General features: G+C 43.9%; 1 protein-coding gene across 4 annotated transcripts; it reads left to right on the forward strand.

Annotated features, from left to right (window-relative positions):
• Nucleotides 1-1,984: 1,984 nt before the first annotated feature.
• Nucleotides 1,985-9,219, forward strand: LOC123103694 (putative 1-phosphatidylinositol-3-phosphate 5-kinase FAB1C). 4 transcript variants are annotated; one of them, XM_044525359.1, is made up of 12 exons: nucleotides 1,985-2,404; nucleotides 2,476-2,783; nucleotides 3,070-3,771; nucleotides 3,857-4,010; nucleotides 4,092-4,433; nucleotides 4,623-5,315; nucleotides 5,413-5,744; nucleotides 5,824-5,950; nucleotides 6,047-6,205; nucleotides 6,312-7,793; nucleotides 7,875-8,141; nucleotides 8,645-9,219. In XM_044525359.1, exons 2-12 carry the CDS (start codon nucleotides 2,494-2,496, stop codon nucleotides 8,897-8,899), a joined length of 4,803 nt encoding a protein of 1,600 aa, XP_044381294.1. In that variant the 5' UTR covers nucleotides 1,985-2,404; nucleotides 2,476-2,493; the 3' UTR covers nucleotides 8,900-9,219. The 4 variants fall into 4 exon arrangements, with proteins under 4 accessions (XP_044381294.1, XP_044381292.1, XP_044381295.1 ...); XM_044525357.1 differs by having other exon boundaries at nucleotides 2,492-2,783; XM_044525360.1 differs by having other exon boundaries at nucleotides 1,985-2,400.
• Nucleotides 9,220-17,275: the final 8,056 nt, after the last annotated feature.

Genomic DNA, 17,275 nt, shown 5'->3' on the forward strand with positions numbered 1-17,275 from the left:
CATCAAGCATCCTCATGGCTTAAAGAACATCTGTAAGGACATGACATCAATAAGAAGTACACCAAGGCCAAGTTTATTGACCTGAAGCCACAAAGAAGACTTTGATGACTCCGGCGCAAGTCCATTCTTGTTGTAGTAGTGGATTTTAACCCTACTTGAGGTCCACCCTACATGGAGTGGCACCCATGCAGTCAACAGTAGTACAAGTCACCCCCTGGGTCCAAGCAGACTGCTCCGACCAACGAAAATCCAAGCAAGGCTTCATAATCAATAAGTCAAAGGAGGAAGACCACAAAAAAAGAATAAGTCAATGGAGGAGTCAAGGGAGCAAAGAGGTCCAAGACCAAGCAAGAAGGCCTCTTCTAGTGTAGGGATTTCCCCCCTGATGGGACACAACCCACCTTCTAGCCCAATAAGGAGCACATGGTCTAAAGAACGGAAAATTACCTAGTTCTACCCTTCCACCTCCTTCCTTCGAGGGTAGCCTTGGTCATTTATCAAGGACACCTAGGCTATATAAAGCCCTGCATGGGCATGTAATTTACTCACTCCCCCTTCCAATCCCTTCAGGAGGGCAAATGAAAGCCGAGAGCCCGGAGTCAGAGGGACCTAGTATGGCTCAGACTGGTCAAGAGTCGTGGGACTCTGGAAATGGCCGCACTCTAAGTGCCCCGTGCACTACTCTCAATGACCCTCCCATAGGACGTAGGTCATGCACCCATGAGGCGGCTGAATTTAAAAAACATCGTCTTATCACTTTGGGGAGTGTACGGTGACCTTCAACATAAGGATGTCGTACACACCCTCGCTAATTTCTGGCCACGCTACTACGGACACCCCCTAGTACAAAGTCGATTCTTGAACCCTCAACACATAGTGTTTCCCCCAAAAAAAACAGATAGTGTTACTATCAACATCCTAAAATGCATGATTTCACATTAAACTAAAACTAAATCTTCTCTAACTTTGACAAATAATTAACATGCTAGGAAAATATTGTACCATCAGACTATTCATATTTTTTCTCTTGAATTTAAATATCATTTAACTAGTATATACATTTTAAACAACAGTCAAAGTAGCATCTCAAAGATTGTGCCCATATAGAAAAAGATAATGTATTTTGGCGCCGACTAAGTATTTAATGTTGTCTTGTAATATTAAAGTATCCTAATATTATGTATATACTTGCTCAAATACGTGTATCCAGTATTCCAGTGCATTGATAACGAATATATAAGCAAATAAATTACCCATACATCAAAATCTACAAATCTGCCATTAATAATGTCCGGTTATTAAGACATAGATTAAAAAATTCCATCCAATCCACTTTCCTTACATCATGCAAGCTTTTACAATTATTGTCAGTAACAAGCAATAACGAGTGTTATAGATGAGGTTATGTTTATGTTTATCATATTCTCCTTACCGCCAATAGTCATCATTTACACTCCACATCCCTTTTTACAAGTATTATGTTTTTTTTCATAACCGTCATGAATTGTAAGGCATATCTTACTTTATGAGAGATTTTCATTGATCTTTCCCAAGCTTTCTTCTTCAAAATTGAACTTAGTGAAATAAGTATACTTAAAACCCGACATTATATGCCATCGATAATGACCCATTATCAACAACTGCAAATACAATTTTTTTATTTCATTTCATTTTAAGTACCGTCCACGTACACGTGTGTAGAACACGCGCGTTGCGTGGACAGTCGTGCGGTGCGAAGCGAGTCGTAAGACCTGGTTCCGCACGTTCATGTTTTTAATAGCAGACAATTAATTAGGAGTATTTCACAACCGGGGTTGTTAATAATCACCAAAAGAGAAGAGAGAAAAGATGGATATCATTAAGTGCTACAGATAAGATTACATCCACATCCATTCCATATTTCCTTGGATTAATAATCATCCATCCTTTATAGGTACTCCTATATGGATATCCACCCTACACAAGGCGAGGCCGAAAGGAGGAAGGAAACGGGGTTTCGACAGCGCACGCAGCCTCCCCTCGCCGTTAGCGTCCCCATTTTACGGCGTCACTTTCCTAGTATTCACTCTCAAATCTCCCTCCCAATCTCCATATCCGTATAATAAGCACCGCCGCTTCGCCGCCGCCGCCCCCGCCTTCCCCTGCTCTGCTCTCTCCTCCCTCCTCCAAGCCTCCCAAATCTGCAACCAAGCCGCGCTTCTCCGGCCCCGATCCTCTGGCCGCCGCCCGCCGCTCCCGCATTGGCTGAATCACCGCTCCGCCGCCTCCTCGCCGGAGCCCCGCTCCATCTCCGACCGCCCCCGCCCCCGGGGCCTGGGCACACCAGTTAGTTCCGCGCGCGTTGGTGGGGAGGTGGACGGTGGCTTTGGGAGGAAGGAATCTTCCGCGCGTCCGCGTCGCGTAGGTTCGGCGCGCCCCGGTGTTTCTTGCTCCATTTTTTTGGCAGTTTTTTTTAGTCGGTTGGTTTGAACGTAGCGTGGTGGCCTGGTAGGGATGGGTGTGCTGGATTTCGCGGTGATGGGCGCACCGGAGAAGACCAGATCCCTCGTCGCCGACCACCCGCAGCGCCACATGCACAAGGGCGGCACCGATGGGGACGCACTCGCGCGCATAGAGACGCGACGCCGCCGATCGGTGGGCCTTGGCGGCGGCCCGCCCGGGCGGCCAAACAGCCCGGCGTCGCCTGCTGAGCCGCCCACGACGCCGCTGCGGGCGCCCGAGGCGAGATCCAGGAGCAAAGGCGACGTGGCGCCGCGCTCCCCTCCTCCAGACCGCGATATTAGGTAACGGAAATCTGTCTCTGTCCGTAGTGCAAAATTAATTGGTTCCTAACACTAAACTATAGTAGTACTCCTGATGATATGGAAGTGAACTAGTAAATCAGTTAGTATTATTTACTTCCGTTGCCTTCTAATAAGTGCAAAATGTCTGCTCAATTGACTTAGAATGGCTTTAATTATCGCCCCTCTTTCTTTGGAAGTAGTGGTTGATGGACGCTTATGGCTTGCGTAGATGTAGGTTGTCGAGCTCTGGCCACTGTTGACGAGTTCTGAATAATTTTTGATGCAGGCAAGCGGACGACGAGGAGGCTCATGAACCCAGGGTCCAGTTTTTAGCCCCAGGGACTTACTTCTTAAATGACCTTTCAGATACAGATTCTAGTGTTAGTGTTAGTAACTCAACATACAGGTCGATGACCCCAAGCCCCACAGAGAGTCCTACTTGTGCGGCGAGGCAGAATGATGGTGCAATTGCAGCAATCGACTCAGATGATGCTCATGATCTGGCTGATGTTAGCATAGCTGAGAACAGCAAAGCAAGCCATGTGCCGTCCTGTATCTTCGACTTTGGTGAAAATATTTGGTGCCCACCACCGCCTGAAGATGAGATTGATGATGCTGAATCGAGGTTATTTGGATTCGATGACGATGATGATGAAATTGGGGACTCCAACAACATTTTTGCCCCAAGTTGTTTCAGTGCTAAAACTAATAGAGCAACTGGTGTTAGTTATATTAATTGTGGGTCCCACCAAGAGAGTGTTCAGAGGGATCTATTTAGGCATTTTCAAGCTCTAGTTGCACAGTTACTGAAGGCGGAAGGTGTTGGGTTGGCCAGTGAGAAGGATTCCAAAATCTGGCTCGATATTGTGTCCTCGTTAGCATGGCAAGCCGCTTACTTTGTGAAACCTGACACCAAGAAAGGCGGCAGCATGGATCCTAGTGATTATGTGAAGATCAAGTGCATAGCATCTGGGAACCCAACTGATAGGTATGTGCTCACTTCCGTTGTTTCTACGCATTGCATGCTTCTACTGATCATAATTTGGAACTGATTGATAACCCGTTGATTGCAGCAATTTTATAAGAGGAATTGTTTGCTCCAAGAATGTAAAACACAAACGCATGGTCTCTGAGTACAGTAATGCCAAATTGCTCATTTTAGGAGGTGCACTTGAGTACCAGAAAGCTTCTAATAAGTTAGCATCAATTGGAACTATACTCGAACAGGTTTGTGTCTCTGCGTGTTTTTGAAATTGAAGTATGATGTTTAGTTGTTTACAGTCTTGCTGACAAATGTTCTATCTGTAGGAAAAGGAATATCTACGAACTGTTGTTGGAAAGATTGAGTCTAGGAAACCTAATGTGCTGATAGTTGAGAAGAGCGTCTCATCTTATGCCCAGGAGCTCTTAGCGAAAGATATCTCATTAGTTCTGAATGTAAAGAGGACACTTTTGGAGAGAATATCAAAATGCACAGGCGGTCAGATTGCCTCGTCAATTGATAACATTGCTTCAGCAAGGCTAGGGCAATGTGACATGTTCAAGGTGGAAAAGGTTCTGGAATCATTTGCATCAGGACATGCAGAGAAGAGACCAACAACAAAAACACTGATGTTTTTTGAAGGCTGTCTGAAGCGCCTGGGTTGCACGGTAATTATCCCTTTGTGAAGATACTTGATTGGAATAATAAAATGGTTTGTTGGCATTTATTTACACATCTCCTATCATTTGATGTGCTCAGCTGTTGATCTTATATACTTTGGAACTGTTCTTGAATTGCTTACTCATATATTATTCCAGAACCATTCTGCAAGCTAAACGTGCAATGCTTTTATTTAGGTCCTACTAAGAGGAAATTGTCGAGAAGAACTGAAGAAGATTAAGCATGCAATGCAACTTGCAGTGTTTGCTGCTTATCATCTGTCCCTCGAGACATCATTCCTTGCTGATGAGGGCGCAACAATTCCACGAGTTATTTCAGTAACTGCAATGTGTGCACAAGAAGCATGGACCAATACAGATCACATTTCTGCTAAGTCTGCTGGTCGTGATACTACTGATAGTCTCAGAGCCGCTGAAGAGAAATGGCCTCATACTGCTGCCATCACGCAAATGTTTGATGGTATTTCTGCATCACCGCCTTCATTACGATTGGATGGGGAAAGCCTTGGAAGTGCACCTGAGTGTACCGAATCTGAATTTCCTGTTAATCATGCCAATTCTCTGAATGCCGTTAATGCCTGCCAAAAAGCTGTCTTGGCAAAGATACCCGTGGATTTATCTCATTTGGAAAACAGTGGGAGTGGCCTACCACCAGATGACTTCCAAGCAGGAGGCCTAGATAACCGGAACAGGCTTTCATGTAGCTACTTACCTGGTACTGACAATCATCAGAGCATCTTAGTTTCCCTCTCAAGCACCTGTATCCCCAAAAACATAGCATGTGAGCGTTCCCACCTCTTCCGCATCAAGTTTTATGGTAGCTTTGATAAGCCACTTGGGAGATACCTTCGTGAAAACTTATTTGACCAGGTACATCTGATATGTGCCTATGCATTGTATTCTGTTTTCTCAAATATTCCTTATCATTTTTTTCAAAATAGCAATGTGTTGTTGCATTTCTTTTCAGGCATATTGCTGTCCGTCATGCAAGGAGCCTTCAGAATCACATGCCAGATGCTACATGCACCAGAACGGCAGCCTAACAATAAGTGTTAGGCGTCTCTTATCCCAAAAGCTGCCAGGTGAACACGATGGAAGGATATGGATGTGGCACAGATGTATGAAGTGCAAATTTGAAGATGGATTGCCGCCTGCTACACATAGAGTGGTCATGTCTGATTCTGCTTGGGGTCTATCCTTTGGGAAGTTTCTAGAGCTCAGCTTTTCTAATCATGCAACTGCCAACCGAATTGCGAGCTGTGGGCATTCTCTACAACGGGACTGCCTTCGTTTCTATGGGTCTGTAGCTCATTCATATGTTTCAGCTCTCTGTATCCAGTCCTATCGTGAAATTGAATCTGCTTACAAAACATTGCAGGTATGGAAATATGGTAGCAGCCTTCCATTATAGTCCCATGGTTACTCGGTCAGTTAACCTCCCACCCTCGGTGCTGAATTTCAATTGTCACGGCATGCAAGACTGGGTGAAAGGAGAAACAGTCATGGTATGCTGTTTAATGTTCTATGTTAAACAGTTCAGTGATTCATTTCTGTGCTCTTCATTCTCAACTTTGGTTATTTGCAATAATTTTCTTATGTAGGTATTTGATGAAATGGAATCCTTACATATGGAGGTATATGGTTTCCTTAATAGTATTGAGATGAGTATCACCACCTTGGACGAGCCAGTAAAAACAGGTATACGGAGGCAGATTATAGAGATGAAGGATTTGCTTAACAGGGAAAGAAATGAATACGAGGTCCGCCTTCTATTTTTTTCTTTGTTTATTGTCTGAGTCTTTAGCGCCTTTTGTGTGTGTATGTTTTCCATTGTTTTTCTTATCCTCATTTTGTTTTGTTTTGCAGGGTTTGCTTCTACCAGTTATAAAGGGGAGTGTTCATTCCATGAAATCAACTATTGATACTTTGGAACTCAACCGTGTGAGACGTGGTCTTCTCCTAGATGCATACGTTTGGGACTGCAGGTTGTGTAACATTGATTCGCTTAAAGCAAATGGCCATATTGCCAGAACTGATTCTTCCAATTCAGAAAATCTCCAAGCCACCAGCATAAAGGAAGATAAATCTGAGCTACTGACCACTGTTACACAGCATGGAGAAACACATGAAGGACCTGCTACATACAGAAGGTGCTCCTCTGGAAGTCCAAGGAGATCTCTACTATCCAGAGAGGCCTCAATGGATAACGGGAATATCTTGGTTGAGACAAATTTGCCGATTGGGCAGGTGGATGGTGTGAGTGGTGCAGGAGATCTTGACGTGGTCTTTAGCCAATTCAGTGTGTCTGAAAATGGACGTCGCCTTTCCATGAATTCTATCGAGACGGTACCAGTCGAGAGGTTACCCTCTCTTGCATCTATTTTATCTGATAAAATAGATATGTTATGGAGTGGATCTACTGAAGCACACTGCAGTCTTCCACAAGATTTGATCAAAGCTGATGGAAAGGGGTCTTTTAGTTTGTTGGGCAATCCAAATTACAAGAAGGCAATCTCCCCAGTTCGAGTCCATTCATTTGATTCTATATTCAGATTGCATGAACGGGAACAAACTGGATTGTTGCCTGCTTCATTACATTTGTCCTTGAAAATGAGATCAGTTGATTCCTTCAGAGATTTGACAAGCCTTGTAAAGGATCCGATGACAAACATGCGTAGGGCTTTTTCTCAAATATCTCCTAGATCAAGGGGAAACTTAAATGTTATTCTTACTCGCGCACCTACATATCTCAAGTCTGCTTCTCATATGGTGAGTGATGGGGCACGGCTGCTGCTGCCTCATATTGGTTCTGAAGGTGCCCTTGTTGTTGCTGTCTATGATGATGAGCCAACCAGTATCGTATCATATGCCATGACGTCACAAGAATATGTTGAGCATGTTACGCATAAACTGGATTCAAAATACAGCTTTCAACATATGTCAAATTGCTCTGCGGTCAGCAATAGCGGACTTGAGAAAGCTTTGCCTTCACAAGAAGGAGCCCACTTTAAGTATTCGTTTGACGATGAAGCATTTTGTGCAGATAATACAAAGTTTTCAGTGACCTGTTATTTTGCAAGGCAGTTTGCTTCACTTAGAAAGAAGTGCTGTCCAAGTGATGTTGATTACATACGTTCTCTCAGTCGCTGTAAAAGATGGAGTGCTGATGGTGGAAAAAGCAATGTTTACTTTGCAAAGACAATGGATGAGAGATTCATTATTAAACAAGTCACCAAGACGGAGCTAGACTCTTTTGTTGGGTTTGCTCCTCACTACTTCAGGCACTTGACTCAATCATTGACTTCTGGAAGCCCAACTTGTCTGGCCAAAATATTAGGAATTTATCAGGTTCGCCACTTTGCACATTTGATCCGGCAGCACACTTTTTTGTTCAATCTTTTATTAATTTATTGTGTTGCTCTCATCCAGGTTAATATCAAGGGCTTGAAAGGAGGGCGTGAGGTTAAGATGGATCTTATGGTTATGGAGAACATTTTCTTCCAGAAAACAATATCGAGGGTGTATGATCTAAAGGGTTCCGTGCGTTCACGCTATAATTCAGATACATCTAGCCACAATAAAGTACTTTTGGACTCTAATCTCATCGAGGAATTACATACAAAGCCTATATTTTTGGGCCGTAAGGCGAAGCGAACATTGGAAAGAGCTGTCTGGAATGATACATCAATTCTTGCGGTATGCAGCTCTCTCAACTTACGTTGTTTCATACAACCAAATTATAGGAACCTTTATGATGCCAAAAGGAACATTTTACCAGCAGCACCCCTGTAGTCTTGTTCACCTTAATTTCACAAATAAAGTACTGCTGATCACACTTTGTTTCACTGATATGAAAACCATCATTTACATGACACAAAAAAAGGAGCAAGAAGAAGCATCTTTCTCAATGCACCGTTTTTACTGGATTGTGTTCATAGAACCGCACAGCTGAGCCTAACATATAATTTTGAGACCCCATGAAAATTGAACAGCCCTAGTTCCTGGTCTTCCTCATGAAGTCAGAATAGCTTGTGTTTTTCTCCACAAAGATGGCTCGCATTCATTATCTTCTACCAGGCCTTATTTACGTATTACTTGTTGCAAACCTAAAACATAAGTACTTATTTGATTTCACTTTGCGTCATCCTGATGATTTTAGAGAAACATCTGCGCTTAATTAATTCAATTCACTTTTGCAGTCGTTGGATGTCATGGACTACTCGCTTCTGGTGGGCATTGACGAGGAGAATAATGAGCTTGTGATCGGCATCATCGACTTCCTGCGGCAGTACACCTGGGACAAGCAGCTGGAGACGTGGGTGAAGGCCTCAGGCATCCTAGGCGGCCCCAAGAACGAGACCCCAACTGTCATATCGCCGGTCCAGTATAAGAAGAGGTTCAGAAAGGCCATGTCGAGGTACTTCATTGCCATCCCCGACCAATGGTCCTCTTGAAGATCGCTCCTTCATCTGTCACCTGTCAGCAGAAACCGCATCGTTCATTCCTCCATGGTAATTTTTTGACCAAGGACATGGTGAATCGATACGGATAGCCATTCTTTGGTTGTTTGTGTTCTTTTTAGCAGATCGCATCATTGTGGCAGCTTACTTAGCTGTAGGATATTCATATGGCTCGCTCCATGTAAATTGGTGATCGACGGCGGAGTTTTAACGCCGAGATGCGCCGGCTCCTTTTGATGTAACCCGGCTTCTATACCGACAGTTGTAGGACAAAGATGAGAGATTTTATGACATGTAACAGCTCAGTTACTTCATCTGTACATTTGCATTGTGGTCTCATGTTTTTGTAGGGGATTAGCGCCTCATGTTTTTTTTAGGGAAAGGCAGCTGACTTTATCCAATAAAAATAGGATCTGTTAGTCTTACAAGTTGTCTGCTCCTCATTTGCCCTGGGGAGCCAGCAACCTAGGAGCTGGGAGTGGAGCTAAGGATTTGAGGGAGTGGAGTGGATCCGAACAGGCCCTTAGTCGCCTAGTCGACTGAGACTTGGAGACTTAGCTATGTCTCAGTCAAATGATGTCATTCATGTACGATCGTCCGGTTTGATCGCTATTTCTGGTCGCTGGTTTTTTGCTTTTCTACTTTTTGAGATGATTTTGTGATGTTTGCTTGTTGGGCTTGTTTGTGGCTTGGTTGTCCTTTGTCCGTTGTTTTCTGTGATGGGCTTGACTGAGGTTGGCTGGCTTGCGTTGATTTTTTTATCTCTTCTCTTTTTTCTTTTTGCATATAGATGGTTAAAGGGAAAAGAAAAAAGGAATGACAAAAACAAAAACAAAAACAAAAAACTAGCTATGGAAAAGGGAACATGCCGTTCCACGTGACCAAGAAAGGGGAATGGTAGTGTTACGCACAAACCAGTAGACACACAGGCTAAGAAAACAAAATAACTAGAAGTGATAGAACGCTAGAATTGGTAGTATGGATATTGCTAGAGAAGATAAAAAGGTGAATGACGGTCTTGTTCTCTGCAAACCAATAGAAGTGGTATTAACGCTAGAATGAAAAACAGTAGGCCACGAGTGCTAAAAAATATACAATATAATAAAATAAAATTAGAAGGGGTAAATGATAGTAACTCAGAAATGATGAAACAATTTTTAGTTTCTTGTGCCTTGGATGACTATGATCGTTTAATCAAAATAAAAGAAAGCTAAAAATATTTTCAAGAAAAAAAACTCAACTTAGGATGGCCTTTACTACTTAATTTTTTTTTGATATAAGAACAATTACTTTGATTGTATTTATGTGCAAGTGGGCCTTTGGCCGGCTCACAAGTAAGGACAACGCTTGCCCCCTTTGGCCCTTCCCCTAGTTGCAGTTGAATTACAACGTGTAAAGTTGTGAATCGGGAATGGACATGCAACTTCCGCACGAGGTTTTTTGTAAACAAAAAATCCTACGGTGAAAAAACATCCCCCATAGGGGATCTTGTATTAGGATGTTCCTTCACGCAGTGGGGAAAAATTGAAGAAAAGGAAAAAAGAGAAAATGCCCCTGTTGGGCACCCTCCTCTCCCAAGCGGCACATGCCACACAAGGTTTTTGTTGTTCAAAAAACAAGTACAATGAAAAAACATCCCCGCACCACTCGAGATCTCGCCTTACATGTTTTGCATTGGGAAAAAAGAAGAAAAAAAAGGAAAAATAGAAAGGCCCCGGCGGCTCCTCCCTCCCACACCCCCACTGACTTCACACAACAAGAACACACACTCACTCCCCTTCCCCCTCTATCTAGTTGCAACTCACCAACACGACACTACACAAAAGGAATTGCCCTGACCCGACACGACAAAAGCAAGATAGAAAAGAGGGGCTGAAAACCAAACAAAATGAGAAAAAAGAAGACAAATTAAAGTTTGTGCCCCACATTGAACACATGCAGTTGCAGCCAAGAGCGCCACTTGCAGTTGCATGCCTGGTGGCAGACATGCAACTGGCCTACATCCATCCTCCTTCAGTTGCAGTCGTGATGTACCCTTGCAATTGTAGGTGGGTTGCAACACCTGTAGTTGCAACTCTAGTGGCGGGCATGCAACTGACCAACATCCCCCCTCTAGTTGCAGTTACATTGAACCCCTTGAAGTTGTAGACTGGTTATGACACATGCAGTTACAACTCTAGTGGTGGACATGCAATTGGCCAACATCCCTCCCCACTACAGTTGGAGGAGGGTTAAGACTTCCATCCCCAAGTTGCAGCCATCTTTAAGACATGTAGTTACAGTTGAGGGTGACACTTGCAATTGAGTACCTAGTGGTAGACATGCAAATCCCCCCAGACAAAACATAACCCCCAGTTGCAGTCGCGTTGAAGACATGTAGTTGCAGTCATGGGTGAAGCTTGCAGTTGGATGCCTAGTACCCCCAATTGCATCCCCTCACTCGACAAAATAGCACTAAGTTGCGTTCGTGTTTGAAGATATGCAGTTGCAGTTAGGGAAGACACTTGCACTTGTGTGCCTAGTGATAGACATGCAACTCCCTCTCCTTCGACAAAACACCATTAAATTGCACTCGCGTTGAAGACATGCCATTGCAGTCAGGGGACACACTTGTAGTTGCGTACCCAGTGGCAAACATGCAATTACCCATGCCCTACAAACATCACTAAGTTGCAGACATTTTGAAGACATGCAATTCCAATCGGGGGTGATACTTGCAGTTGTGTGCCTACTGACAGACATGCAACTGCCTCCCTCACCCCAAAGACAAAACACCACTAAGTCGCAGTCGCGTTGAAGACATGTAATTGCAGTCGGGCGACACTTGTAGTTACGTGCTTAGTGGCAGACATGCAACCGCCCCATCCCTGACAAACACCACTAAGCTACAGTCACGTTGAAGACATGCGGTTGTAATCGGGGGCGACACTTGCAGTTACGTGCCCAGTGTCAGACATGCAATTGCCCACCCCCAACAAACAAGACATGCAACTGCCTTCCTCACCTCAAAAGACAAAAACACCACTAAGTTGCAGTCGCGTTGAAGACATGCAATTCCAATTAGGGGTGACACTTGTAGTTGTGTGCCTAGTGACAGAATGCAACCGCCCCCTCCCCAACAAAGACCACTAAGTTATAGTCACATTGAAGACATGCAGTTGCAGTCAGGGGCAACACTTGCATTTGCGTGCCTAGTGGCACACATGCAATTCATTCCCCTCCCCCTACGGACAAAACACCACTAAGTTGTAGTCACTTTGAAGACATGCAGTTCTAGTCAAGGTCCACACTTGCCTATCTAGGGAAAACATGCAGTTGTCCTACTCCCGAGAAAGCACCACTTCTGCCCTCAAGTTGCAGTCGGGGACGACACTTGCAGTTGTGTTCCCTAGTGGTAGACATGCAATGCCCCCACCCCCACACACATCACACCACAAACACCATAAAGTTGCAATTGCGTTAAAGACGACCAGTTGCGGTTGGGGGTGAAACCTGCAGTTGCATCCCTAGTGGCAGACATGCAACCCCCACCCCTCCTTCGAAAAACACCACAAAGTCAGCCGCGTAGAAGACATGTAGTCCAGTCGGGGCGACACTTGTAGTTGCGTGCCTAGTAGTAGATACGCAACTACCCCTCACCCTTCGAAGAAACACCAGTAAGTTGCAGCCACGTTGAAGGCATGTAGTTGCAGTCGGGGGCTACACTTAACCCCAACAAAACACCACTAAGTTGATGTCGCATTGAAGACAACTACAAGCAGGGGCGACACTTGGAGCTTTGTATCTAGTGGCATACATGCAATTGACCTTCCCTTACCTTTTTCTTTGCATGTGGATTAGAACACTTATAATTGCACGCCGACACTAAGAAGTGCAACTGTACGTGGCAATTTCACAACATAAATGCATATTACAGTGGTCTCGACTTTTGGTGTTTTTGCACATGGATCAGAAATAAGAAAATTATAAAAGAATACAAAAATGTAAAATTATGAAATGCGTGGGCATGTTCCCAAACTCATCTTCGCACACACGCCACCCCAGTTGTGGTCGCGTTATATGATGACCCACAAGTATAGGGGATCCTCGTAGTCCTCCCGATAAGTAAGAGTGTCGAACCCAACGAGGAGCATAAGGAAATGACAAGCAGCTTTCAGCAAGGTATTCTCTGCAACTGCTGTAAGTAACAGTGATAGATAGTTTTGTAGCAAGATAATCTGTAACAAGTAACAAGTAAAAACAGTAGCAAAGGTGCAACAAGGTAGCCCAATCCTTTTTGTAGCAAAGGACAAGCCTGAAAGTTCTCTTATATAAAGTAAAGTGCTCTTGAGGACACATGGGAATTGTCGGCTAGTCATGTTCATCATGTTTAGTTGATTAGCGTTCGCTACTTTGATAATTTGATATGTGGGTGGACCGGTGCTTGGGTGTTGTTCTTACTTGAACAAGCAACCCACTTATGATTACCCCCTCTAGCAAGCATCCATGACTATGAAAGAAGAATTAAGATAAATCTAACCATAGCATGAAACATATGGATCCAAATCAGCACCTTACGGAATAACACATAAACCAGGATGTAAGCTTCTGTCACTCTAGCAACCCATCATCTACTTATTACTCCCCAATGCCTTCCCTTAGGACCAAGTATGGTGAAGTGTCACATAGTTGACGTTCACATGACACCACTAAAGAAAGCAACAACATACATATCATCAAAATATCGAACGAATATCAACTTCACATGACTACTTATAACAACACTTCTCCCATGTCCTCAAGAACAAAAGCAACTACTCACAAATCATATTCATGTTCAAGATGAGAGGGGTATTGAATGTCATTAAGGATCTAAACATATAATCTTCCACCAAATAAACCAACTAGCATCAACTACAAGATGCAATCAACACTACTAGTAACCCACAGGTACTAATCTGAGGTTTTGGGACAAAGATTGAATACAAAAGATGAACTAGGATTTGAGATGAGATGGTGTTGGTGAAGATGTTGATGAAGATTGGTCCTCCCACGGTGAGAGGATCGTTGGTGATGTCGATGGCTTCGATTTCCCCCTCCCGGAGGGAAGTTTCCCCTGCTAAATCGCTCCGCTAGAGAGCAAAAGTGCTCCTGCCCAGGTTTGGCCTCAAGACGGCGGCGCTTCACCCCGAAAGTCTTCTCTTTATTTTTAGGGCAAATGGCTTCATATAGTAGATGGGCACTAGAGGCTGATACGTCTCCAACGTATCTATATTTTTTATTGTTCCATGCTATTATATTATCTGCTTTGGATGTTTTATATGCATTAATATGCTATTTCATATTATTTTTCGGACTAACTTATTAACCTAGTGCCCAGTGCTATTTTTTGTTTTTTCCTTGTTTTTGGCTTTTACAAAAAAATCAATATCAAATGGAGTCCAAACGGAATAAAACTTTACGATGATTTTTCTTGGACCAGAAGAAACCCAGGAAGCTTCGGAAGGAAGCCAAAATACCTACGAGGAGGCCATAAGCCGTAGGGGCACGCCCTAGGGGGCGCCCCTAGGCATGTGGTCCCCTTGCATACCTTCTAACCCTAACTCTACCACTATAAATTCTCAAATATCCCCCCTATGTCAGGTGGCACACCAAAAATAATTTTCCGCCGCCGCAAGCTTCTGTTCCCGTGAGATCCCATCTTGGGGCCTTTTCCGGCACTCCGCCGGAGGGGGATTCGATCACAGAGGGCATCTACATCAACCTTGCTGCCCTTCCGATGAAGCGTGAGTAGTTTACCACAGACCTAAGGGTCCATAGCTAGTAGCTAGATGGCTTCTTCTCTATCTTTGATCTTCAATACATTGTTCTCCTCGATGTTCTATGAGATCTATTCGATGTAATCTTCTTTTGTGGTGCGTTTGTTGAGATCCGGTGAATTGTGGATTTATAATCAGATTATCGATGAATATTATTTGAGTCTTCTCTGAACTCTTTTATGCATGATTGATATAGTTTAGTATTTCTCTCCAATCTATCGATTTGGTTTGGTCTACTAGATTGGTTTTTCTTGCAATCGGAGAGGTGCTTTGTGATGGGTTCTATATTGCGGTGTCCTCACCCAGTGACAGTAGAGGTAGCGAGGCACGTATTGTATTGTTGCCATTAAGGATAAAAAGATGGGGTTTATATCATATTGCTTGAGTTTATCCCTCTACATCATGTCATCTTGCTTAAGGCATTACTCTGTTCTTATGAACTTAATACTCTAGATGCAGGTAGGAGTCGGTCGATGTGTGGAGTAATAATAGTAGATGCAGAATCGTTTCGGTCTACTTGTCATGGACATGATGCTTGAAGAAAATATGCCCTAGAGGCAATAATAAAGTTGTTATTTATATTTTCCTTATATCATGATAAATGTTTATTATTCATGCTAGAATTGTATTAACCGGAAGCTTAGTACATGTGTGAATACATAGACAAAATAGAGTGTCCCTAGCATGCCTCTACTTGACTAGCTCTTTAATAAAAATGGTTAAGTTTCCTGACCATAGACATGTGTTGTCATTTGATGAATGGGATCACATCAATAGAGAATGATGCGATGGACAAGACTCATCTGGGATCACATCAATAAAAATGGTTAAGTGTCCCTAGTATACCTCTACTTGACTAGCTCTTTTATTGCTATTGCTTTCTTCATGACTTATACATATTCCTCTGATTATGAGTTTATGCAACTCCCGAATACCGGAGGAACACCTTGTGTGCTATCAAACGTCACAACATAACTAGGTGATTATAAATATGCTCTACAGGTGTCTCCAAAGGTGTTGGTTGGGTTGGCATAGATCAACATTAGGATTTGTCACTCCGAGTATCGGAGAGGTATCTCTGGGCCCTCTCGGTAATGCACATCACTATATGCCTTACAAGCAATGTGACTAATGAGTTAGTTATGGGATGATGCATTACGGAACGAGTAAAGAGACTTGCCAGTAACGAGATTGAACTAGGTATGATGATACCAACGATCGAATCTTGGGCAAGTAACATACCGATGACAAAGGAAATAACATATGTTGTTATTGAGGTTTGACCGATAAAGATCATCGTAGAATATGTAGGAACCAATATGAGCATCCAGGTTCCGCTATTGGTTATTTACCGAAGATGTGTCTCGGTCATGTCTACATAGTTCTCGAACCCGTAGGGTCCGCACGCTTAACGTTCGATGATGATTTGTATTATGAGTTATGTGTTTTGGTGACCGAAGTTTGTTTGGAGTCCCGGATGAGATCACGGACATGACGAGGAGTCTCAAAATGGTTGGGAGGTAAATGTTGATATATTGGAAGGTGGTATTCGGACATCGGAATGGTTTCAAGCGGTTCGGGTATTTTACCGGAGCACCGAGGGGTTACCGAAAACACCGGGGGAAGTATTGGGCCTACATGGGCCTTAGGGGGGAGAGAGGGAAGCCCGCGAGGGGTGGCACGCGCGCCCTCCAAGGGAGTACGAATAGGACAAGGAGGAGGGGGCGCGGACCCCTTTCCCTCTCCCTCTCCCTCTCCTTCCTTTCCCCCTTCGGGAAGAAAGGAAAAAGGGCCCCTTGGTGGCCGGCCTCCTCCTCCCCTCCTTTATATACGGGGCAGGGGGCACCCCATAGCACATCAGTTGTTCTCTTAGCCGTGTGCGGTGCCCCCCTCCATAGTTTACTCCTCCGGTCATAGCGTCGTAGTGCTTAGGCGAAGCCCTGCGCGGATCACATCACCATCACTATCACCATGCCGTCGTGCTGATAGAACTCTCCCTAGATCCTCTGTTGGATCAAGAGTTCGAGGGACGTCATCGAGCTGAACGTGTTCTGAACTCGGAGGTGTCGTACGTTCGGTACTAGATCAGTTGGATCGTGAAGACGTTCGACTACATCAACCATGTTAAACTAACGCTTCCGCTTTCGGTCTACGAGGGTACGTGGACACACTCTCCCCTTCTCGTTGCTATGCATATCCTAGATAGATCTTGCGTGATCATATGATTTTTTTGAAATTGCATGCTACGTTCCCCAACAGTTGTATCGGAGCCAGGTCTATGCGTAGATGATATGCACGAGTAGAACACAAAGAGTTGTGGGCGATAATAGTCATACTGCTTACCACCAATGTCTTACTTTGATTCGGCGGTATTGTTGGATGAAGCGGCCCGGACCAACCTTACATGACCACGTTCATGAGACCGGTTCCACCGACAGACATGCAACTTGTTTTGCATAAAGGTGGCTGGCAGGTGTCTGTTTCTCCAACTTTAGTTGAATCGAGTTTGACTACAGCCGGTCCTTGTTGAAGATTAAAACAACACACTTGATGAAAAATCATTGTGGTTTTG

The sequence above is a fragment of the Triticum aestivum genome, chromosome 5A (genome assembly GCF_018294505.1).
Source record: "Triticum aestivum cultivar Chinese Spring chromosome 5A, IWGSC CS RefSeq v2.1, whole genome shotgun sequence".
In the NCBI taxonomy this organism is placed as follows: domain Eukaryota; kingdom Viridiplantae; phylum Streptophyta; class Magnoliopsida; order Poales; family Poaceae; genus Triticum; species Triticum aestivum.